At 52.8% G+C, this 25,157-nt stretch overlaps 2 protein-coding genes and 1 long non-coding RNA gene across 5 annotated transcripts in view; 1 reads left to right on the forward strand and 2 right to left on the reverse strand.

Annotated features, from left to right (window-relative positions):
• Positions 1-2,263: 2,263 nt before the first annotated feature.
• LOC137858449 (uncharacterized) lies at positions 2,264-4,059 on the forward strand. The gene is made up of 2 exons (XR_011097739.1): positions 2,264-2,729; positions 2,860-4,059. It is a non-coding gene; the product is annotated as an uncharacterized lncRNA (long non-coding RNA).
• A 5,832-nt stretch (positions 4,060-9,891) lies between these two features.
• Positions 9,892-13,143, reverse strand: LOC137858720 (uncharacterized). 3 transcript variants are annotated; one of them, XM_068686811.1, is made up of 7 exons: positions 13,010-13,143; positions 12,517-12,693; positions 12,140-12,295; positions 11,792-11,893; positions 10,628-10,730; positions 10,455-10,514; positions 9,892-10,154 (listed from the first exon to the last, which is right to left on the reverse strand). In XM_068686811.1, the coding sequence occupies exons 2-7, from the start codon at positions 12,547-12,549 to the stop codon at positions 9,970-9,972; spliced, it is 639 nt and encodes a 212-aa protein (XP_068542912.1). In that variant the 5' UTR covers positions 12,550-12,693; positions 13,010-13,143; the 3' UTR covers positions 9,892-9,969. The 3 variants fall into 3 exon arrangements, with proteins under 3 accessions (XP_068542912.1, XP_068542911.1, XP_068542910.1); XM_068686810.1 differs by having other exon boundaries at positions 12,813-13,083; XM_068686809.1 differs by having other exon boundaries at positions 12,517-13,083.
• Positions 13,144-18,668: 5,525 nt separating this feature from the next.
• The window catches only part of TRPM8 (transient receptor potential cation channel subfamily M member 8), a 96,524-nt gene continuing 90,035 nt past the window's right edge, over positions 18,669-25,157 (reverse strand). The window contains exons 26-28 of the mRNA XM_068686192.1: positions 19,958-24,334; positions 19,222-19,775; positions 18,669-18,781 (exon numbers count right to left, since the gene is read on the reverse strand). The gene's annotated coding sequence lies outside the window, so the exon portion shown is untranslated. The remainder of the gene's footprint in view (positions 18,782-19,221; positions 19,776-19,957; positions 24,335-25,157) is intronic.

The following is a 25,157-nucleotide window of genomic DNA, read 5'->3' on the forward strand; positions in this document are numbered from 1 at the left end:
AGTCCAAACACCATCCCAGGCACTGAGGAACAATTTCTGATCACATTTTCCGAGCAGATTAAAGTAAATGACGTCCCTTTAGACAGATGAAAACCCAAATAAATTCAAAACAACAGTTGCTTTTTTTTTCTCTTCCTAGGTCTGGCATTGGCAAATCCAAAGGCTCTCTACAAGTTCTCTGTGGGTAACTTCTTCCTCACAGATGCAGAAGCCTAGTTGTTGTATTGGTTTTCACTGATAGAGATAGGAAAAAAGCTTCACGATTTTGCTCAGACTAACAACGACTTTGCGACCTGATCCATTGTTCATTGACGCCAACAGAGACTCAGCTGCGATTCCCTTTGGATCCTGTCTTCATGTCCCTTGAGAAACTAGCCCTTGACCACCTGGGGCATCTGGGATGGAGAACAAGTCTTGGTTCTTCCCATTTCTCTACCTGCTGTCATAAGATGGCACCCTGTGCCACGCTGGCTGCATTTCTCAGTGCCACGTAGAGCTTTCTGCTAAAGCACTAGCAAGACTCTTAAAGATTTGATAGTCAACAGGGGAGTAGAGTGAAAACAAATGAATATAGTCACACCTCAGCTTCCCACGCCTACACTTGTAAGGATGAAAACAGATGGATTTCATAGATCTGGACTTTATACCATCCAGCTTCATATTCTACAAGATTTGCTGATGCTCCAGAGAACCCACGTAGTTCTGTGTCAACACTGAAAACTACAGAACTGATGTCTTAGCAGTAATTTTACGAAGATTAAAGGCAACATTTCAGTGTGTACAGGCAGCGCCAAGCCCCTTTGTCACTGCACTTCTGAGGTGCACCATACATGCTGGTCTGAGAGATACAACCTAAACCTACAGTTTCCACTGCTGTTGCTGTGGACTTTGAGAGTGAAGCAATAGAAAGCACACATTACAGCAAACAAAACCTCAACAATGCATACCGGATGGTTATTCGGAAACATCATAGGCTGCAGCAGAACCTCAGAGATCTCTCTTCATTCCTTTGAGCCTTTGAAACTTTAAATATTTATATTTCCTGTTTCTGCTAAGTCAGCAGTAACAGTTCTTATGGGGTCACTGGCATAACTTTGTAGTTGATGCAAGACAAATATTACCTGCAGACTCAAAGAGTGTTACCTGAAAAGCCAAAGAGAGAGATGTCTTTTTTTTTCTTTCTTTTTTTTTTTTTTAACATTTTGCTGACCATGCTGATAATTTTCAAGGTTTTCTCCCTCTTCCAAACATTGTATGCATAGGGCACATTGTCAGCTAGTTCTGCTCTTATATCCTTTTGCATTTTTAGTTACAGTTAGTTGCAACCACTGGTCAAAACAAGGCCTGGTAAAATTTGAAATCCTAGGTGAAAGCAGACAAAACATTCACCTCCCTCTTCAGAAGCCATTTTCTGTACAGTGCAGCCACCCGTGTCATATATTCTCCGTCGTGAGTCTCAGGATGTCATTTACTGGAAGTGGCTTGCACTGCACTTTCTGGTATTCAGACATGTTACCAGCATTTCTTTTTAATGGTATTTCAACCCTATCCCTCAGAATCAGTGTAATTCGGCACACAAAGGGTTGTATCTGGCAGTCAGTCATGAGAAGGTGCTCATTCAGAGGAACATGAGTCATGAATTTTTAGCTTAAATTAATAATAATAATAATAATAAAAAAATATATATTTTTATCATTTGAGAAAAGTAGTATATATTTTTTTAAAATTTCCTACAGGGGTTAAGATCCATAACCAGAAAAATCAGAAATCTAAACTTCAAGGATCCTTAAACAATAAAGCTGATGTTCTCATCTCTGATCTTTGGAGCCTCTGGCCAGATACACCAGGTTTTAGACATTAGTGAGAAAGTCACTGGAGGTGAGATGAAGCTTATATTTTGAGATCAGCATATATTTTAAATAATGACTTCAGTCATGAGTAGCAAAACCAGGAATTTGCTAGCCACGCTGCTCCAGGCACTGTTTTGTCTCATGCTCTGCACAGCGTCAGTCTGCCATTTGGATTCAAAAGTCTGAGGGCACATGTGGAAGCTCAAAGCTCAAAATAGGTGGGGTGAAAAGATGGAGGTGAATTGGACCACTTCTTCCCCAAACTGAGCGCAAGACCAGGATTCTACACAAGTTCTCAGCTGCTATGCAAGGACTGCAGCATCAACAGAGGCTTAAACCTCCAGTTTAGCCTTCTGTAACCATAACACCAAAAGCTCAGCCACAAGTTCAGCATCTTAATTGCCACTCTAGGCCCTGAAATTGGTGCCTGGTCCTAACATTAGATAATCCATAGGCAGTAGAACAGGCACTGGCAGAGCCAGAGGCTTACTCTTCTGCTGAAGAAAGCCACCTATGAAGGCATGATTGTCATAATGAGCTCCTCCTGGCACATCTCAGCACAGAATAAGCCCAGGAGAAGTTCTAAGAAACAAACAAAACCCAACCAAACAAAACAAATTAAAATCAAAACAAAACAAAAAGCACTTGCAGGCAGCTCTTGTGCTCATTGAGACACTCCTAGAAACAGCTGTGTTCACATCAAGAGGCAGAGGTGCTGATTGTAGGAGTTACTAACCTGAGACAAAATCCCTGGAGCAGAACCTGCTCATGCTCTTCAGCGTAGCAATAACTTTTTCTTCTTCAGTACTACTGCATGAGCAGAGAGCAAGGGAGGAGAGGGAGTACAGACACATTAGAGCTGACCACCAGCACCACCAGGTGAGGGACTTTTCTGCTCACACTGATTTATAGATATCCCATAAGAGCAGACTGAAAAATAATCACCCTAATAATGCCATGTAAATAACTATCCATTGTTTTAATTCCTTTGATGCCTTATGAGAGACAGTTGCTTTATAACTGTGATCTGCTCATACTGCTCAAAGGAGAAGGCTGATGCAGGACATTTCCTCAGGAAAGAATCTTGCATGATAAGATGTGGAAGACAACCATCAGGTCAAGGGACACCCAGCAGGAACAGTACATTCTGAAGGACATCTGAATAAACATCTTTGTGCTTGATGTGTAGGTACCCAAGCAAGCTTAAATCACATGTCTCAATTTCAAGGACAGTTCAGTCTTGACCAGCCATCCACCTGTGGATGGAAGCTTGCTAGGAAGTTTTGCTGGGACCTAGGATGACAGGACTGGCTGTCTAGAGGACAACTTGTGTGCACATAATACTATTGTCCCCTGGTTTTGTTTGTCCCCTCAAAGGAGGGACAATGCTCAAGTGTCATCCTCAAAGCAGACAAACCTTCACATGGCAACAGAGAAGAGCAAAAAGCAGCCATCTCCTTTCAGGATATCTAAACTGTGTTTGTTCAAGAACATGCCCTGACTTTAAGGTCTTCTAATGAAGAGCTTACAAAAGCTTATGAAAATGTGTGCCTCATTCTCCACAAGATGCAAGGGCCAAGCTTTGGGAGCCAAAACTTCCAACCCTTACCTGAGGCCAGGGACACATCAGGATGATGTGGTGCCATACAGAGGACTCGCCTAGGTGCAGGGCCTCTGCATCTCAGTTCTGTGCTGGCTTTGGGCCAGAGCAGCTTCCACCAGGGAAGAGGCTGTGACTCATTCTCCATCTGTGTGCAGCCATCTCTGTACAGAAGAAGCAGATGGCCTAGAGAGATCAGAGAGAATATCATGACACTAAAATTATGCTCACTGAAGCTGGGGATGCAGAGGAAGTAAAAAGCAGGATAGATCCATCACCTCCTGGGGTACAGCAGCAAAAGCCAGGCAAACACATATTGTCATGGATTTAAAAAGTCTAAATATATAAGGTGTGCTTAAGTGTGTGGGTAAAGGCCATTTAATTCAGAGCTCTCACTGCTACGCTATACTGACCATGCCACAGGAGCTAGCCAGCCACCCTTAGAGCGCGTTTAATGTAGAAAAATGATTTGTGGCACAGCCCTGTCAATAGTGTAAACAGCTATGACCTGAGGCAGCACCAGGGGTGTGGGCAGTGCTTTGCCTCTGAAAAGCAGCAGAGATGCTTATCACGGTGCCCCACTGAGATGGGCCACTGCTGTCTGTAACTGGGCTGGGCATGACTGCCTGGGGAAGCCCCCTGCTTCCGCAAAGGGGTAGGGGGCTTTTGGGGTGCCCTGTATACGAGCAAGGCCCCAGCCTTGAGTATGGAGAGGTGTTTTCTCAACATCGTCTGGGACAAAATGGTCCCATACAGCAATTACCTAGTAGGTGAGCAGCCAGGCTGCATCAAAATCTGCAGCGCTTTAGGAGTCGCTCGGGTCAGCTCTGGGAAAAGGTCAGGCCAGTGGGGAGAGCCGTGGTCTGAGAAAAACCATCCCCACGCAGGGACATGTGCCTGCTGTGCCACACAGATGGGAGCTCATGAGCACAACATCTCCAGCACATCACCTGCCTGGCAGGGCTCAGCTCCTCCATCTCCCCAGCACAGGGGCATCCAGGCAGGGAAGATGGGGGGCCCTGCTCCTCTGCCCAGCATCACCTTCCCCTTCCAGCACCGCCTGCTCCAGCCCTGCTGCTGGGGATGTTTCACTGTCTCTGCTTGCCATCGTGTGGTAGAGGCATGCACTGGCCTTGTCTGGGGAGAGCAGTCCTGCGGGAAGTGCGTCAGCCAGGGACAGGCAGGACAGTGACAGCACCCAGGGAGGGAAGTGCTCCTGTGGCAGGGAGCAGAGCTGCTCCCCTCCTGCATGGTGGGCACAGAGTTGCAGCAGTGCTGCTGAGAGAACAGAGCTGACCGGAGGGTGCATGTGGGGGAACGGGGTTGGTCGGTGTTCAAGTACAGGTGGAGGTCTGCACTACGGCTGTGTAGATGGGAACTGAACTGATGTAAGGACACACAGAGAGAAAATGAACTGTCTGGGGAGGGAACAGATGCGGATGGAGCTGCTGGATGGCTACAGAAAGGAACTGAGCTCCTGCAAGTGTGCAGGAGGAGAGCTGCAGATCTGAGGGCACACAGTTCAGTTTCACATGTGGCTGATAAGCAAAAGGGTCTGTCTTAGCTCCCAGCTTTTCCCTCCCTGTGGGGCAGCCCCCTTCTTGCTGCATCTTGCTATCGGACTCCATCTGTCTGTGCTAACCGCACCAGTCTCTGGAAGTGTGCCCAGATATTTTTCTGCCACCTCCATCTCCTTCTGCATAGCTGAAGCGAGCTAGGCACTCTCCTTCATTCCCCTAGTCGTGGTTTCACCTAGGATAGAGTTAATTTTCTTCACAGTTGCTGGTATGGTGCTGTGTTTTGGATTGAGGATGAGAATAATGCTGATAACACACCGATGTTTTAGTTGTTGCAGAGTAGTGCTTACTCTGAGTCAAGGACTTTTCAGCTCCTCAGACCACCTGCCAGCCTGGGGGTGCACTAAAAGCTGGGAAGGGACAGAACCGGGACAGCTGACCCCAACTGGGCAAAGGCGTACTATATGGCTCCATGATGAACAATTAATATGGGGTGGCTGGGCAGAGTCGGGGGAGACCACTGCTTGGTTACGGGTTGAGCATCAGTCAGTGAGTGGTAAGCAATTGCACTGTGCGTCACAGAATCATAGAAAAGAATCACAGATTCATTTCAGTTGGAAAAGACCTTTAGGATTAGCTAGATTGCCCATAGTGCATGCATTACTGTAGATGCACTTCAGCTGGGCTAGCAATCCCATCACCTTTTTGGGGGAGAGAACCCTAATTCCTGCATGACCATTCCCAGGCACTTTTGTGACTTCTAATCTGCCAATGCCCCTTGTGCCTCTGCTGCCACGTGGCTCTCCATCCCCTACCTGAACTGGGATGGCAGACCAGTGGACCTTGCCAGCATACCATCCCATAACCATAATCATACCAATCCGATCTCTGTCAAGCCTGGGTTTATCCTTTCACCCCCCCCCCCCCCCCCCCTTCAAATCTAGTTTAAAGCCCCACCAAAGAGCCCTGCTCCTCAATATGGCTCAGATCCACCTGCAAACCTTCCTACCTCCTGCCCACCCACACCTGGGAGGGCAGGGACGTCCCTAAGGGGACACACCTGCTAGCCCAGGCAGGCACTTGTTGTCGCTGCCCCTCACCCTAGCGCACTCAGCCAGCTGAAAAGAGCACAGGGCATCCTCCATATTGTGTGTCCCTCACCAGCTGCCCTCAACAGGGTGGTAGGAGGCTCCCTCGAGGGGCCTGGAAGCAGGAAGCCCCCTGGAGGCCATGTTCCCCCCAGCTGGGCTGCAGAAGATGGCTGCTCCCGCGAGAGAGACGGTTAAATGGTGTAACCGCCATGTTCAACGGCTTGCCACTGCTCCTGGCCCTCCCTGAGCCTCGTCAGCTGCCCCCTAGGCATTGCTTTGTACATTTTATTATTATCACCGTTATAATTTCTCTCCCTTTTTGGGCCAATTAAATTGTCTTTGTCTTAACCCACGAGCTTTTACTTTTTTATTTTTTTCCCCCTCCTGATTCTCTCCCCGGTCCCACAGGGGACCAGGGAGGTAAGCAAAGCAAGCAGCTGTGTGGTGCTGGGTTAAACCACCGAAGTCCTTTTAGCACCCAACGTGAGGCAAAAAGGGTTGAGATAACAACAGAAGTGACCAAAAAACTTTGAAACAAAATTGTTATAGGCACTAGATCAGTTTAATAGTTGCTGATCACGATGTTTTTGATCTCTGGTTTGTGGTGTTTGTTTTTGGAATTGTGCTGTATGGCACATTACTTACCATATGTGTTCCCTGTTGTGATGTTTATCATTTCAGGGGGTTGGTTTAAGATTATTATTTTGCTGGACTGTATAACACTGGTTTATGATATGAAAAATTATTGGTCATAAGACTAATCTGGTATTTGAACTCAGCAGTGCCATCACCTTCTGTACTTTGTGAATCATCTCTTGGAAACTGTTAAGAACTACACACTTTACCTTTTCTCCTCAGGAGACCAATCTATGGGGCAGACAAGGGGAAACACTTCACTTCTTCCCTACTTCTTACTCTCTCATTCACCTCCCCCTTCTCCTCCAGGCTAGTTACAATAGCTCTTTAAAACTCTGAATATCTTTGGGGTGTTCTAACCTTCGTGTTCCTATTGTTATGCCTTCTGAATGTATTTCAGGTTTTGTTTAAGGTTAAACAACTACTTAATGCCACCCAGAGATCTGGCCTGAGGCAGGATAGTTATGAGCAGCAGGTAGTGTGGGAGGATATGGGCAGGCACCTAGATCAGCGGGCACCTCCAGTGCTTTGGAACTTCACCCCTGAACAAGTGCAGAATCCTAAATGAAAAATAGTAAAATTCTTGGAAAAGGTGTGTCATTACTCTGGCAAGTCCAAAGAGACACAAATCACTGTAATGTGGGGCTTGGCCACAGTCGATGCCACTCCAACTTCTGTGACAGGCCCTGCAGCCACTCCGATCCCTGCGATGGGCCCTGCAACAATTCCAACCCCTGTGACGGGCCCCATGGCTGGGCCAGAGAACCATTCAGAGTATCAGTCGCCTTAATACGCAAGGTGAAACAATGGATGAGAAAGGTCGTTTAGAAAGGAAAGGAAGTCTACTCAGACAACAAAGGAGGAAGATTAGGAGGAGGAGGTCCACATCTTTCTTGTGCTTTCTTGATGCAGTACTCCAGGTGGGGGCCTCACAAAGGAAAAGCAGAGGGGGACAATCACCTTCCTAAATCTGCTGGGCACGCCTTCTTTGATGCAGCCCAGGATGCAGTTGGCCTTCTGGGCTGCAAATGAGCACTCATGTTGAGCCTTTCATCCACCAGAAACCTCAATTCTCTCTACACAGGACTGCTCTCAATGAGTTCTTCTTCCAGTCTGTACTCCTGTTTGGGATTGCCCCAACCCCGGTGCAGCACCTTGCACTTGGACTTGTTGAACCTCATATGGTTCACATGGACCCACTTCTCCAGCCTGTCCAGGCCCCTTTGAATGGCATCTCTTCCTTCATTCGTATCAGCTGTACCACTCAGTTTTGGTGCACTCAATCCCATCATCCATGTCATTGATGAAGATATCCGAAGACAGACCCCGTGAGGAACGGCTGCACACTGCATCAAGCCAGTGCAGCCAACCATATTCCAGAGGGTCTCAGTCACCTCAGGACCACAGTCACCCACGGTTTCATTGACACAAAAAAAAATAAAAAAAAAAGACAGACAAGGTTAAGAAGCAGACCTGTTTCTTTGGGGAAGGCCAAGCAGAGGGGTGATCTGGGAGTCAGTGAAGGGTTGGGCAGAACCAAGAGCTGGAGGTGCTGTACAAGCTGGCAGCCATGCAGCCTTCCATGAATATTCTGGTGGAAGGTGAAGATCACACCCCATGGGATCACAGCACCTCTGCAGGCCCACAATGCTCAATCAGAGGGATCTCAGCCACTGTACCGTAGCCTGGGAAATCCCAGCAGGGCCCAAGCCAGCCACCAGTCCTGCCTCTGCCCCCTGCCCCTAACAGGCAGCCCCCCGTGGGCCCGGCCCTACAGGCAGCTGAGCTACAGTCCTGTGTGGGGCAGGGAGGGATTGTGGCGGCAGGCTCTGGGGCTGATGGGCCAGGGCTGGGAAATGAGGCGATGCAGGGCTCGGCCCCTGCAGAGCACCCTGAAAACTGCCATCTGCCTGGCAGCTGGCACTGGATGGGCTCGAAAGGCTGGCGGGCCCCGAGCCATCAGGGCAGGTGGGCCCCATACCTGTCGCACGCTGGGGAGCAGCGCAGCAGCGTCACCACCACGTCATGGGGGTGCTCCTCGGCCAGTTCCAGAAGGCTTTTGTCCAGATGGTGCTGGGCAGACTGTTCTGTGTTGGACACGAGCCACTGGTAGATGCTCTTCACCATCTTTGGCACGTGGTAGAGAAATGGCTGAGAGTGGGGCTGCTGCCAGCGTGACCCATTTCCCCTGATCCTACCAAGCAGTTCTTAGCCTCCCACCACTGTGGACTGGCCTAAATGCATGTGCGGTTGCCAGGGCAGCTTCAGGGCAGACATGAGCTCCAGAGGGCTCAAGCCCCACCACAGGTTACTTATGTGCTCTGAAAGGGAGATGTGGAGTTTCATGAGGCCATGCAACATCATAGCGACCTCTTCTGTGTTGAGGTGGCCTGAGGCTGCTGCCTCCTCAGTGGCATTTAGGATGATATGAACCTTCAAGTTTGGCTTCAAGTTATCCCCATATGCCTAAGGAAGGCATAGTTTTTCTTGTCCAAAAAGTCATGGACATATTCCAGGGACAAATCCTGCCCCAGGTTGTTCTCCCGGCACCACCACCAGGTCTGTGCCTTGCCACCGTGACAGCATGAACCTCGCGCTTTCATGCTCCACCTCCTCCCATGCCTTCCTGGGCTTGCTGGGGGATCTCCCCTCCATCCCAACAAGGCCCTGCCTCAAAGGCTCTTGGCCACAGGGATGGCAAACGCCTTAGCGAAGTGCCACGAACAGGGGCAGCAGAGAATGAGGGCACTGTGCAGGGGCTCCTCACAGTCCCACTCCCTCCTGTCCTGTCCCGACACGTCCTCCAGGCAAAGTGAGCTTGCTGCTTGCTGTTACCATCCCTAAATAGAGACCCCTTGAGAGGGTCACAAAGGGCTCTGTGACCTGCTGCCTCACACCCCTTCTCTGCAGCCCTCTCGCCACCCTGTCGCCTCACAGCTTCCCGTCCCCACAGCTCTCCGAGCCACAGGGCCACCAAGCGGGCAGTGGGAAGGGACCCCTGGGGCTGCCTCCTCACCCCCTTCCCACACAGGGCCCAGCCCAGCGTTACCAAACTTGAGGTGACAACGTCTGGGCCCTCGGCTCCGGGCACGCACAGGTGTGTTTAAGAGGGTATGTACAGGCACTGGTGTGCTCCAGCGTGGTGGGTGCTGGGAAGCACGCCCAGGAGGAGAAACCAGAATAACATGAGACACAGGCATAGTTAGCAACGTTTTTGAAATAACTTTGAATAGTAGTCTATTGATTTAATTTATATTACTCTTTTATTGGCTGGTTCAGCACCAGCACCACATGCTCAGCCAAGGGGGCATCCTCTTCCAGACCCTCCGGACCTGAGCATACACTGTGTGCTTTCCAATTGTGCCATTACGCCTTTTTTCCACAGTCTCTAGAATAAGAGCGTTCTGGCTGGCCAGGCTGGCAATGGATGGATTGGGGTCGTCTGCCATGTCTTTCAGGGCTAGGAAAGAGGAACAGAGACGACTTATGAGCCTATGTCTGTTGTGACTCCAGGAACCACTGCTGCTGGGGCCAGTCCCGCCCAGCTCTTCCCATGGCCAGGCAGGAGCAGGGGGCAATGAGATCAGCAGGAAGGGGCTGGCCCTGAGTGCTCCACAAGCCCCTGAAATCTCGCTCTCTTCTGCCCACACCACCCCTCTCCTACCCAGGCAGCAGAGCCCTTCCTTGACAGGACAGGGGTTGCAGCTCCCAACCCAGGCTCTTTCCCCCTCCCCACCCGCACCCCACTGCCCTCACTCACCCTCACAGATGATCGGGAGCTTCTCCTCACGCCAGTCCATAATGTGCCGCCCGAGGAGCCCTAGGCACACAAAACCCGTCACAAACCCTACCCCAGCCTTCTCCAGGCCCTGCTGGCCTGGCCACGCACCCACCTCCCCCTGGGCAGAGAGGGACCCCGAGGCTCTGGCTTACCAAGGAACCTGACTGCTGCCAATCGCGCAAAGTCGTGTTCGCTCTTCAGATAGAGCATGCCCTGCTGCATGTAGACGTTTGTTACCCGGCCGCCTTCCCTGGCCTGCAGAGAGCAGAAAGCACAATATGGGCATGGGGCTGGTGCAGTAGACACGGGACTGGCTGTAGTGGGTTAACGTGGCAAGGTTTTGTTAGCAGGGTGGCCATAGGGATGGCTTCTGCAAGAAGAACCCAGAAGTTGCCCCATGTTAAATAAGGGCCCCACTGCTCGTTGGAGTTGAGCCAGTAAGTGATGCTGTTTGCACCTTTGTGAGAGCGTCCTTAAGAAAGGGATGGACCCCGTGGTACGGACCCGTATTTGGAGCAGTTCTTGAAGAGCTGCTGCCTGTGGGAAGCCCACGCGGGATCTGTTTGGGAGGGATGGCATCCCAGGGGAGGGACCCCACGTGGAGCAGGGGCAGGGAGTGACTGTGAAGGAGCCGTAGAGACAACGTGCCATAGACTGAGCGCAGCCCCTGTTCCTCTGCACCACTTGGGGAGAGGAGGTGGAAGAGGGTGGGTGGGGGAAAGGTGTTTTTGGTTTCTTTCCTTTGTTTCTCACTTCTTTAGCTTGTTAGCAATAGGCAATAAATCTTACTATCTCCCTACTCTGAATCTGTTTTGCCCATCATGATAATTGTTGAGCGATCTCCCCGTCCTTATGCCAACCCCCGAGCCCTGTGCATTGTGTTTTCTCCCCCTTCCCCTTTGGGGAGGAGGAACTCATGAGAGGGTGGCTGTGGTGGAGCTTGGCTGCTTTTACCCGAGTAAAACCACCACGCAGGCCCCCCTGCTGGGACACCCCCAACCGGCAGCTGGCTGGTGCTGGGGCCGGGCTCTGGAGGGAGCAGGGGACAGGGTGCTCCCCAGAGGGCTGAGGTGCCGCTCTGATGCCCAGGCCCTGCTGGGCCAGGGCCCCGTCGGCATTCCCAGGCTCCAGAAGTGAGAGGAGCCTGAAGAGACTTTGGAGCTGCGTGCCTGAGGAAAGGCAGTGTGTGCGCAGCGCAGGCTGGCGGCTCCAGGCTGCAGCCATGGGCAGGGACACAGCTGCCTGCTCTGCACACTGGGTGCAGGGGAGCTGGGGGCCTGTCCAGGCAAGGGCTGGGGCTTCGGGGCTGTCCTTACCAGGTACTCAGCAGCACCATACTTGTCTCTTGCCCTCAGCAATCTCTTGAGCTGGCTCTCCTTCAGGAACTTGGCAGCAAAAGTCAAGGTTTTCAGAGCGGCCTGCAGAGCAACAGAGATAGAGAGATGCCACCACTGCCCAGGAGACAGGACCTGTGTCCACCGCCCCGTCCCTCTGGGCAGACGGAGACATGGCAGGCAGAGGAAGGTGGGGGATGGCCTGGGCACGCAGGGAGGGGGCCCTGCGCCCTCCTGCAGCCCTTGCTCTGGGTGCTCAGTCCCACCCAGGGGTTTTCTCCTCCAGGGCATCGCCCTCCCAAAACAGCGGGTCAGGCTAGAAATCCTCACCTCAGCCACCTTCTCCACATCGTCATCCAGGTGGCAGAACAGTGGGACCAGGCACTTCCGCACTTCTGGCCACACGTGCCGTTTTTCAATTGGCTCCGTGAAGTCCATCACGTCCATGTAGAACTGGATGGCCAGAAACCGCACATTGGAGTCCCGCTGGTGGGAAGGAAGAGGGAAAGCCATCAGTGCTGCCTGCTCCAGCCCCACCTGGGCAAGGGGCTGAAAATCCGTCTGCGGGGCACAAAGCTTCCCGGCAGCGCCCAGCACTCACAGGACATCAGACACACAAAGTCCCCTGCCCATAGGGAGCACACCACAGCCTCAACCCCACGCCCCCACCCACAAAGATGCCGGTCAGGCCCCATCCCATGCCTTACATGTTGGAAGAGCGGCCGCAGACTCGCAGCCATGTTCTTAGCGGTACGCCTGTCGAGCAACCTGTCGATGCGCTGGAGAATCCTCACGAGCAAAACCAGGACTAAGTACACCAAATCAGTGTCCTCGTGCTTCAGGAGAGCCAAGATGTCTGGCAGCACGTACACAATTTTCCTTGCCTGTGTGGAACACAGCACCATGTTGTGAAGCTGGCAAAAACGCTCAGGCTGTTAAAGCCCATGCTGCTTCCTCGGGGCACAGAAGCCACAGGACTGCCCCCGAGGACTCAGGCAAAGACCTGGGGAGGCAGGAGAGCTGTGAGCAGCTCCCAACAGCTCCGACTGCTCAGTAAAGCCCAAGCTGTTCATGTTATCCAGCACCCCCTTGCCCAGCCCCGTGCCATTTTGCCGAGGCGATTGGCTCCGGGACAGACGCGTTCTGCAGCGGAGCGGGGGATCGGGCCAGGCAGGGCTAATTTTCCGGCATCGAGCCTACTTCAGGGAGCCGCCAGGACCCGGCAGCCCTCGTGAGGGAGGCTGACGAGGCGAAGGCGGAGCCAGTAGCGCCTCCTCCCCGGCCGTTCAAAAGCAGCCCCTAGGGACTAGGCAAGCAGGAAGGGCGGAGAGCAACCCCCGCCCACACGAACACCTCTTAACGACAGTCGTTAGCTAGGCGATAATGGTCTCCACCAGGCACGGTGGGCTCTCCAGGAGGTCGGTACACACCCAGACCAACTACCCGTTAAAGAATGCAGCGGTTCAGGTCACTGGATGCAAGGAGTGTCTGAGCTTGCTGCTGCCATCAGCGGGAGGCAGAGTCACTGCGTGCGTGAGGTGCGAGCAGGTGGATGACCTGATCCGCATGGTGGCGGAGCTCAAGGAGGAGGTGGAGAGGTTGAGGGCCATCAGGGAGTGTGAGCGGGAGATAGACTTCTGGAGTAACTCCTTGCAGGGCCTCAAGGAGAGGTACCGGGGTGAGACACCCCAAATGGGGGTGGACCCCCTGCCCTGTTACCGTCGGGCAGAGGGAGGGGATCTGGGAGTTGAGGAGGAATGGAAACAGGTCCCTGCTCGACATGGCAGGCGATGCCCTCCCCTTCCGGCCCCACCTTCCCAGGTGCCCTTACGAAACAGGTTTGAGGCCCTGGAGCTTGAGAGACCAGCAACTGAGAAAGAGATAGAAAGTGTTCCCAGGAGGATGCCTAGGGCGAGGAGGTCGACTCCACGCATCAGGACTGCCTCCATCAAGAAAGAAAGAAGGGTGATTGTTGTGGGAGACTCTATCCTTAGGGGAACAGAGGGCCCTATTTGTCAGCCTGACCCTACCCGTAGGGAAGTCTGCTGCCTCCCTGGGGCCAGGGTCAGGGACGTTGCCAGGAAGCTTCCCAACCTGGTACGCCCCTCTGATTATTATCCTCTTCTGATAGTCCAGGCGGGCAGTGACGACATTGAAGACAGAAGCCTGAAGGCAATCAAAAGAGACTTTAGGGGGCTGGGACGGTTAGTGGACGGAGCGGGAGTGCAGGTAGTGTTTTCGTCCATCCCTACATTGACAGGGAGGGGTACGGAGAGGACAAGAAAAGCCCACCTGTTAAACGCGTGGCTCCGGGGCTGGTGCCAACGCAGAAATCTTGAGTTTTTCGACCATGGGGCAGTTTACTCAGCACCTGGTCTGATGGCCGTAGACGGGTCCCTATCCTTTAGGAGAAAAAGGATCCTTGGCCAGGAGCTGGCGGGGCTCATTGATAGGGCTTTAAACTAGGTAAGAAGGGGGATGGGGCTGAAGCAAGGATTGTTGGGGCTGTGCCAGGGGGAACAATGGCAAGGCTGGAGGATAAGGTAAAGGCCCAGCTGAAGTGCATCTACACCAATGCACTCAACATGGGTAACAAACAGGAGGAGCTGGAAGCCATCGTGCAGCGGGCAGGCTACGACTTGGTTGCCATCACGGAAACGTGGTGGGACCAGTCTCATGACTGGAGTGCTGCGATGCCTGGCTATAAGCTCTTCAGAAGGGACAGGCAGCACAGAAGGGGTGGCGGTGTGGCTCTCTATATTAGAGAGTCTTTCGATGTTGTAGAACTGGAGGCTAGGAATGACAAGATCGAGTCCCTTTGGGTTAGGATCAGCAGGGACAACAAGGCTAGTGTCTTGGTCGGGGTCTGCTATAGACTGCCGAACCAGGATGAGGAGACGGATGAGGAGTTCTACAGGCAGCTGACAGAAGTTGCGAAATCTTCAGCGCTTGTACTCGTGGGGGACTTCAACTTCCCTGACATATCCTGGAAGCACAACACAGCCCAGAGAAAGCAGTCTAGGAGGTTTCTGGAGAGCGTGGAAGATAGCTTCCTGACGCAGCTGATTAGTGAACCTACCAGGGGTGGTGCCCCGCTAGACCTTCTCTTCACAAACAGAGAAGGACTGGTGGAGGATGTGATTGTCGGGAGCTGTCTTGGGCAGAGTGACCACGAAATGGTGGAGTTCACTATTCTTGGCGGGGCCAGGAAGGGGACCAGTAAAACCACTGTATTGGACTTTCGGAGGGCTGACTTTGGGCTGCTCAGGACACTAGTTGGTGGAGTTCCTTGGGAGGCGGTTCTGAAGGGCAGAGGGGTCCAGGAAGGCTGGGCGCTCTTCAAGAGGCAAGTCCTAATGGCGCAGGAGCGGTCTGTCCCCATGTGCCCAAAGATGAGCCAGCGGGGAAGAAGACCAGCCTGGCTCAACAGAGAACTGTGGCTTGAGCTTAGGAGAAAAAAGAGGGTTTATAATCTTTGGAAAAGTGGGCAGGCCACTAGGGAGGACTATAAGGATGTAGCGAGGCTGTGCAGGGACAAGATTAGGAAGGCCAAAGCTCATCTGGAGCTCAATCTGGCTACTGCCGTTAATGATAACAAAAAACGCTTTTATAAATACATCAACACAAAAAGGAGGACTAAGGAGAATCTCCATCCTTTACTGGATGCGGGGGGAAACTTAGTTACAAGAGATGAGGAAAAGGCGGAGGTGCTCAATGCCTTCTTTGCCTCAGTCTTTAGTGGCAATACCGGTTGTTCTCTGGATACCCAGTACCCTGAGCTGGTGGAAGGGGATGGGGAGCAGGATGTGGCCCTCACCATCCACGAAGAACTGGTTGGTGACCTGCTACGGCACTTGGATGTGCACAAGTCGATGGGGCCGGATGGGATCCACCCAAGGGTACTGAGAGAACTGGCAGAGGAGCTGGCCAAGCCCCTATCCATCATTTATCAGCAGTCCTGGCTATCGGGGGAGGTCCCAGCTGACTGGCGGCTAGCAAATGTGACGCCCATCTACAAGAAGGGCCGGAGGGCTGACGCGGGAAACTACAGGCCTGTCAGTTTGACCTCAGTACCAGGGAAGCTCGTGGAGCAGATCCTCTTGGGAGTCATCATGCGGCACTTGAAGGGCAAGCAGGCGATCAGGCCCAGTCAGCATGGGTTTATGGAAGGCAGGTGCTGCTTGACGAACCTGATCTCCTTCTATGACAAAGTGACGTGCTAGGTGGACGAGGGAAAGGCTGTGGATGTGGTCTACCTTGACTTCAGCAAGGCTTTTGACACCGTCTCCCACAGCATTCTCCTCAAGAAACTGGCTGCTCTTGGCTTGGACTGGCGCACGCTTCGTTGGGTTAGAAACTGGCTGGATAGCCGGGCCCAAAGAGTTGTGGTAAATGGAGTCAAGTCCAGTTGGAGGCCAGTCACTAGTGGCGTCCCCCAGGGCTCGGTGCTGGGGCCGGTCCTCTTTAACATCTTCATCAATGATCTGGATGAGGGCATTGAGTGCACCCTCAGTAAGTTCGCAGATGACACCAAGTTAGGTGCGTGTGTCGATCTGCTCGAGGGTAGGAAGGCTCTGAAGGAGGATCTGGATAGGCTGCACCGATGGGCTGAGGTCAACTGCATGAAGTTTAACAAGGCCAAGTCCCGGGTCCTGCACCTGTGGCGCAAGAACCCCAAGCAGAACTACAGGCTGGGAGATGAGTGGTTGGAGAGCTGCCAGGCAGAGAAGGACCTGGGAGTGATGGTAGACAGTCGGCTGAATATGAGCCAGCAGTGTGCTCAGGTGGCCAAGAAGGCCAACGGCATCCTGGCTTGTATCAGAAACAGTGTGACCAGCAGGGCTAGGGAGGTGATCGTCCCCCTGTACTCGGCTCTGGTGAGGCCGCACCTCGAGTACTGTGTTCAGTTTTGGGCCCCTCGCTACAAGAAGGACATTGAGGTGCTTGAGCGGGTCCAGAGAAGGGCGACGAAGCTGGTGAGGGGCCTGGAGAACAAGTCCTACGAGGAGCGGCTGAAGGAGCTGGGCTTGTTCAGCCTGGAGAAGAGGAGGCTCAGGGGCGACCTTATCGCTCTCTACAGATACCTTAAAGGAGGCTGTAGTGAGGTGGGGGTTGGCCTGTTCTCCCACGTGCCTGGTGACAGGACGAGGGGGAATGGGCTAAAGTTGCGCCAGGGGAGTTTTAGGTTAGATGTTAGGAAGAACTTCTTTACTGAAAGGGTTGTTAGGCACTGGAACAGGCTGCCCAGGGAGGTGGTGGAGTCACCATCCCTGAAAGTCTTTAAAAGACGTTTAGATGTAGAGCTTAGGGATATGGTTTAGTGGGGACTGTTAGTGTTAGGTTAGAGGTTGGACTCGATGATCTTGAGGTCTCTTCCAACCTAGAAATTCTGTGATTCTGTGTTGCCAGCATGGCCTAAAACATCTGCCCTCTGCTCACCCTCCTGCGTCCATCGCACAGCTTCAGGAGGCCCCTGATCAGCAGGTCCACCATCTTGTCGTCCTCACTGCACAGGTACCTCGGGAGGAGCCTCACAATGAAGTCATCCTGTTCTCTTAGGTCTTCGCAGGTCAGGAACTGAAACACACACAGCAGTTACAGGTGGGCACGGCCGACAGGACCCCTGCACTGTGCAGGGCTGGGCCCAGCCGCTAGTGCAGGGCAGGAGTGGCAGCCCAGGCAGGCTGGGGTTCCCCAGACTTGAACAGCGAGAGCTGGCGCAAGGGAGGCACAGAAGACCGCTGGGGACGGGTGTCCTCCTGGCAGCAGCGGGATGAACCGGAGCCTGCTCCTGCCCCAGCTCCACTGCCTGGTGTCTGCCCGCAGCTGTGGCTACGAGAGGGTGCAGCGGCCAGCGGCAGCTCAGAGAGGCACCTCTTGCCATCAGGCTCACCTCAAGGATGAACGCCATGGCAGCGATCTTCCAGTGAGGCTCTTTCCTGCTGAGACGCCTTTTCATAGCGTGCAGGACCCAGAGACGAAACTCGAATGTGGTACTTTTCAGTTCTCTGCAAGAAGGAAGAAGCCATCATCAGTGCAAAACAGGACGGGCAAACCGCTCCCCAGACTGACCGCCCCCCTCATCCCTCTGCTACGCCACAGGCCAGGCCAGGGCCACCTTCACACTCTGCTCCTGCAACCACCAGTAGTTAAGCTCACGGAGACCTGGTCTTTCCCCAGCACCCCTCACCAGGAGAAAGCCAGTGCTCAGCACCAGCAGGATCCTCTTGGGGTGGAGAGTACTCAACTGGCCTTCATGCCACAAAGCCTGCCTTTCTGAGGAGACTCCTGACCCACCCATGGCAGATTCGTGTCCCTTGGACGCTGCCCTCCTCAGGGGAACCCTGCTCCTCGCTCTGTGCCATTCAGCTCAAGCCCCACGGGAGGGGATGCCGATGCCGCGGGAGGTGACTCACAAGCACCGACGCTTTGGCCCCTTCCAGCCCCAAGAAATGAGCCCCCCACTCCCTACCCCACCCGCAGACGAGGGCGTTGCGTGGGGCGCTGCACTGCACGGGAAAGAGCCCGGGGGAAGCAGGAAGACGGTGGCGCTCACCCAGCCAGTAGAGTCAGCCCCAAGTGGTGGACGTGAGGGCTGAGAAGTATATCCCAGCCTTTCCCCCTCTCGAAGGCCGACAGCTGCTCCAAGCAGTCCACATGGATGAGCAGTTGGGCCAGTATGTACGCTGCAAATCTGCGTGCAAGAACAAAGCTCGGGTCATAATGGGAGCCCTTGCCCTGGCTCCGGGGCTGTGGGAGGGATGGAAAGACTGCGATGGAGCACCTGTTGTACTCGTGGCGCTGCTTGTCCTCACGCGTGCATTGCTCCCAGAAGTCTTGGACGTCGTCTGGCATGTCCTGTGTGCTGAAGGAAATTTGGAAGAGCACAGCCAGGAAGAGATGTGGGAAACGCTTCTTCACTGCCACTTTGCAGGTATCCATGTTGAGGATCTCCTGCAGCGCCCTGGTTGCCTGAAAGAAACAGCCAAAGACAGTGCTCGTTGCTGAGAGGTCCCCATGGCACGGCCCCACTGCGCAAGGCTGAGGTTCAAGCACAGCCCTGGGCCACAGAAGACACTGGTGGAGAGAGCACCCAGCCAGGCTGCCCAGACAGAGCCGAGCCACCAGAGCTCTTTGGGCTCAGCTCTCGTTTGTGATGGCCACAAGCAGCTTCCCCGGGCGTGGAGGGAAGGTACCCCGGGGAACCTCCTGTGTCCTGCAGCTGCGCCAGCCTCCCCGTCTCAGCCCCTGCAGCCTCCTGGGCTGTGCCTTGACCCCTAAACTTGGCCCGTCCCAAAACCTGCCCCAAAGCCAGGTTTGCAGCCCACCACGAGACAGAGAGATGTAGCAGTGGGGGAGGACATCCACAGAGGCAACACAGGGGGCAAGCAAGGCTTCATCCAGAAACTCACCGCCAGGGAACAGACAACCACGTTGTTTCCATCGGCGGTGGACGTCTCGTGCTGGGGCCAGTTGTCCAGCACACGGATCAGCTCGTTCATCACCAGCTTTGAAGTCTCGACATCGGAGAACATCACACCCCACAGGACCACAGCAGTTCTGCAAACCCACAACACTCAGTCAGAGGGATCTCAGCCACTGTACTGTAGCCTGGGCAGCCCTGGTGGAGCCCAAGCCAGCCACCAGTCCTGCCTCACAGACAACACCCAGGGGGCTCAGCCCTGCAGGCAGCCGAGCTACAGGGCGATGCAGGGCTCGGCCCCTGCAGAGCACCCTGAAAACTGCCTGGCAGCTGGCGCTGGATGGGCTCAAAAGGCTGGCGGGCCCCGAGCCATCAGGGCAGGTGGGCCCCATACCTGTCGCACTCTGGGGAGCAGCGCAGCAGCGTCACCACCACGTCGTGGGGGTGCTCCCTGGCCAGAGGCCCAATGCTCTTGGCCAGCCTGTGCTCGGGCCTCCTGACAGATGCGAGCCAATGGTAGATGCTCCTCACCATCTTCGGCACCTGGTAGAGACATGGTTGAGTGGGGCTGCTGCCAGTGTGACCCATTTCCCCTGATCCCACCAAGCAGTTCTTAGCCTCCCACCACTGTGGACTGGCCTAAATGCATGTGCAGTTGCCAGCAGACCCAGCTTCAGGGCAGACACGATCCCCGAAGGGCTCAAGCCCCACCACAGGTTACTTACGTGCTCAGAAAGGGAGATGTGGAGTTCCACGAGGCCATGCAACATCATAGCGACCTCTTCTGTGTTGAACTGGCCTGAAGCTGCTGCCTCCTCGATGGCATTCAGGATGATCTGACACTTTGTGGCAGGCTTCAGGTTATCCCCATACTCCTAAGAAAGAAGGGAGAACAGGGATGAGAGATGCCACACACCGAGAGTCCTAAGGGCAGTGCTCGGCTGAGCAGGCCCTGCCCAAGGTGGTAACGGCACAGGTACCTTTTCTTTCTTCTGCAGGACGTCACGGATGCGCTCCAGGGCCAGCTCCTGCCACAGCTCCTCCTCCACTGCCTCTTTTGACAGGGCTGCATCTGGATTTGGTGAAGACCACGCACGCACACAGATGAGGGTCTGCCAGAGAGGCTGGGGGACCTAACTGAGTCCCCCACTCCCCAGGGAGGGCGACCCCTCAGCTAGGAACTAGGGGGGGCACCGAGCCCCATCCCTCTGTCCACGCATCGGGGCTGGGGATGTCCAGTAGGTGAGGCACGGTGGGAGCATGGCCATGAGGGAGAGCCCTACGCCCCACAAGGAGCTTGTTGCCCAAGAGCAGAAGTCCCTTACACAGGATGGCTGCCTGCCACCTTGCCTGTCCAATGAAGCAGGAACAGTCCCCCCCGCCCCTCTCCCCCTAGGGACACCCAGCGGGGCAGGCCCTGGACAGTGCAGGATCCCCCATAAACAATGGGAAGTGGCAGAGCTGGTTGCCAGCTCCTGCCCCGCTGGCCAGCATAGCCACTCACCTGCCCATGTTGGTGCCACCGCCCCGCCTCCCCGCTGTGACAGCCTGAACCTCGCGCTTTCATGCTCCACCTCCTCCCAGGCCATCCTGGGCTCGCTGGGGGATCTCCCCTCCATCCCAACAAGGCCCTGCCTCAAAGGCTCTTGGCCACAGGGATGGCAAACGCCTTAGCGAAGTGCCACGAACAGGGGCAGCAGAGAATGAGGGCACTGTGTAGGGGCTCCTCACAGTCCCACTCCCTCCTGTCCTGTCCCGACACGTCCTCCAGGCAAAGGAAGCTTGCTGCTTGCTGTTACCATCCCTAAATAGAGACCCCTTGAGAGGGTCACAAAGGGCTCTGTGACACGCTGCCACCTCACCTGCCACATCACGCCAGGTCACAAAGAGCCCTGTGACCTCACACCCCTTCTCCACAGCCCTCTCACCACCCTGTCCCCTCACAGCTTCCCGTCCCCACAGCTCTCCGAGCCACAGGGCCACCAAGTGGGCAGTGGGAAGGGACCCCTGGGGCTGCCTCCTCACCCCCTTCCCACACAGGGCCCAGCCCAGCGTTACCAAACTTGAGGTGACAACGTCTGGGCCCTCGGCTCCGGGCACGCACAGGTGTGTTTAGAGGGTATGTACAGGCACTGGTGTGCTCCAGCGTGGTGGGTGCCGGGAAGCACGCCCAGGAGGAGAAACCAGAATAACATGAGACAAAGGGGAAAGAAACAATATTTATGAAATAATTTTGTATACTAGTTTATTGATTGGGGACAGTAAAACCTGTTTTGCTCTCACTACAGTTGATAACTACTGTCAAGCAGCGAGTATTATGAGTATTATGGCTAGCATGTTCTCCATAGTGATGTTTCAGGGACTTATTACCTTTGAGCATCTTGGCTTCGCACCCTGCCAGAGAGCGATTTGCAGGCTCTGTTTGAGCTTCAGGCAGGTTCACTGTAAACCAGCGTACCTGGCTTTATGGCTGCCGTCGCAGAGAACGAGACCTACCATACACATGAAGCTGCAAGGGAGGCACACCGCTCGGTAGTTCTGGCAAGCTAACTGGCAAGTGGTGAAGCCTTTTTATATTTTTAACAAAAAGCTTCCAACTTCCACTCCTCTGTCTCAGAGATCGCTGAGCAGGTTACAGAAGTCTAGCTCCAGGCTTTGGAAGCCTACAGACACGATGGTTTTACGGGCCATTTGCTTATGTCATTCTCAGCAGCCAAATCGTTGAACGATGGAAACGTCTCAAAAATCCTTTGCAAAATGGTCTGTCCGCAGCACACTTCCTTCCCCAAAGCAGCCACTTTCTCACTCCATGTTCACACATCACCATCACCTTGATGAGACAGATCTTCTAGGCATTTCTTTCTTCCAAAACAGCTGCCATGTTTCCTACTCCTGACAGACCCTCATGCTCACAGAAATGACAGCAAAGCTGGCGCACATGCCTTTTAGTACAGGAAGATGCCCAACTCACCATTACGTTCCCCAGATCTTTCAAAAGCTTTGCCACGAGATAATCATAGAGCAAACATCTGTGTGGTAAGATAGATGTCCATGGTCACTCCTCATCTCATTACCAAACATTGTAGAGACTCCCTTGCCTAAAGGTTTCAGTTGTGTATGATGAGCTATGTCAAGGCAGCACTTTGTGGACGCCTGGTTCCAAAACTTCTGTGTGAGGGACCCAGCCAGGCTCCCCCAGACATGGGCAGGGCTGCGACAGGGTGCCAGGGAGCCCCCTGGGCACCTCAGGCCCATGTTGGGCACTCAGGGCTCTGTAGCCATGGGGCCGATTCCTGCTGCTGGTGCAGCAGCTGGGGCTGGGACAAGCTGCTGCAGGGTTTTGATTTTTCATGCCATGTCTCAAAGCTACTTTCATCGTTTTACATAGGAGCACATCACTATCTTCTGGCAAGTACACCACAGGTTTTATACGTGAAAGAAATGCACTGAAAGCACAACTTTCACTTTGAGGCATACAAGTGACATTGAAGAAAGTTTCCAGAAAGGAGGCTTATCTTAAGGCTTAACTTATGATGTGAGCTATGTGCCACAGAAATAAGCAAAGGTCTTACTGAGGACTTTACAATCTTTTTTACAGGAAAAGACTGAAATACTTCATATATAAGTTACTAACACTGCTATTGGCAATGCTCTAGACCCCAGCTTTGGGTAAAACACACACATGTACTGGCCTCTTTGGTCAGTCAGTTGCACCTCAATTGGTTGCATCTCAGAAGCAGAAACATTTCCCCAAACGTCCATGCTTTGTAGCCCTGTCCTGTCCTGGTTGTCTTCATCTTATGGGTCAACATGCTTTCACAGCACACAGGGACTGGAACATAATACTACTGTGTACAGAAACAGGCTTCATACGTAGGCTTTGGTTTCTAGCCAGGCAGTAAATGGCTCTACTGGCACAAGTCAAGTTGACTCGCCTGAGGAGTGTTCTGCTACCACAGACGTTCCCTTTCCACCACCACCAACTAGTCACTTGGAGATCTCACATATCATCTGCATAAGCACTCATATATTTTGCCTGACAGCCCTCAGACTAGCTGTAAGTCATGATAAAGCGTATGGACCAAGATAGCCATTGCCAGCAAAAGGAAAATATCTAAGTCTCCAGAATCAAACATGTTGAGAGATTGTTCCTAGTCATTGGGGATGAAGATGGATACAGTATTTTCCAAGGCATATGCATGCCATTCAGAGTAGTCTTCCTTCAGCTGGTAATGCACCATTTATACCACACAAACCACCACAAGATTGCACTGCTATTTCAAGAAAGACAACAGCAACCTCACCACAGCAAGTATAAGAAGATGTAAAGCTTGCCAATCTTTGCAATTTTATATCCATTATACAAACATCTGCAAACAGATGTTTGAAAAAATTAAAACAAATTACAATGCTCCAAGTATAAAAATTACCCCCACAGAAAAAAGCAAAGATTACACTCAAAGCCTTTCAAAACTATTTCAATAAGAATTGTATCCCTTCCATGCAAGAGCGCAACAGTTGAGCTTCTGCATTGCTGCACAGTTCCAGGTAGAGCAGGAGTAAGTTTACACTGTTCTAGTGAAGTCCAAGATGTTGGTGTTGGACCAAAGATTATCTTTCCCCAGGGGGATGATGCCACAATACGCTTCATTCTGGCATACCAGCATTACAAGCTTCAGCAGGTCTTACAGACAGACTGTATAATTAACAAGCTAGATCTGGTTACTGCATGAAGAGGGAAGGGAGATTTATTAAGACAAGCAATTAATGTGTAAAGGAGTCCCATGAACAAACCCTTTTGAGTGAAATTCAAAAGCAGAATGATTTTGGCAGCAGCAGCACAGCACTTGGAATTAACAGTACATTTTAACAGAAGCTGATAAGGACTACCTTCTGACATTGAACATCTGGTCAGATGAGGAAACAGGAAAGCTTGGGTAACCTGGGAGTTCTGACAGAAGAGAAATAGTCTTTATGTTTTAATATCATCATCCAACAACCAGAACATGTTGTCTTATCAAAACCAAATAATAAAAAAAATCCAATTGTCTCCATTTATTTGGTGGTTACTGCCAGCTCCAAAATTCTAGGTGAATTGGCACCTGGGTGAGTAAAAGAAAAAAAATTAGAGTTTGCAACCCAGCACCACATTTTGTTGTCATCCTGAAGACATCCACTTGGAACCTTGGATGTCTTGCACAACACTTGTTTTTGAAGTGACCATCCCCATCAAGTAGTGGGCCTGTTTTCTCTGGTCTTCCTTTTACTGTTCACCTATTTTAAAAAGCCCTTTTTATTGTCTCCCACAGACCTGGCCAGCTTCAACTCTAATTGGGCTTTGGCAGCACAAATTTTCTCCCTACAAAGGCGAACAGAGTCTCTGTAGTCCTTCCATAATGCCTGGCCCTACTGCCAGCAGCCATACACTTTTTTTTTTCTGCCTAAGCTCCACAAGAAGATGCCTGGTCAGCCAAGCCAACCTTCTGCCCTGCCTTCATGACTTCGGATATTTTGGATTTGACTGATCTTGTGATTTTAGGAGGCGGTGCTTAAAGAATGACCAGCGCTGATGGACACCGATGCCTTCAAAACCAGTGGAAACCTGGAGACCTTGCTAACTAGTTCCCTGAGCAGCCCGAGGTCTGCTCTCCCCATATCCAGGGCTGAAGTTTTGGTGGCAGTTTTCTTTCTGTCACCAAAAATTTTAAACTCAACCGCTTCATGGTCACTGTGACCAAGATGACTGCCAACTGCCACATTACCACAAGATCCTCTCAGTTCTCCAGCAACAGATCTAGGAGGTTCCGCCTGTGCTTCATCAACCTCCATTGGGAGGGCTGCCAGGTCTTGGTAGCTCCCTCAGCTGCCTCAAATGGCCTCAATGCAGAAGAAAAGCCCTGTCTGCCTCGATCCCCTGCTCCGCTG

The sequence above is a fragment of the Anas acuta genome, chromosome 6, assembly GCF_963932015.1.
Source record: "Anas acuta chromosome 6, bAnaAcu1.1, whole genome shotgun sequence".
NCBI classification, from domain to species: domain Eukaryota; kingdom Metazoa; phylum Chordata; class Aves; order Anseriformes; family Anatidae; genus Anas; species Anas acuta.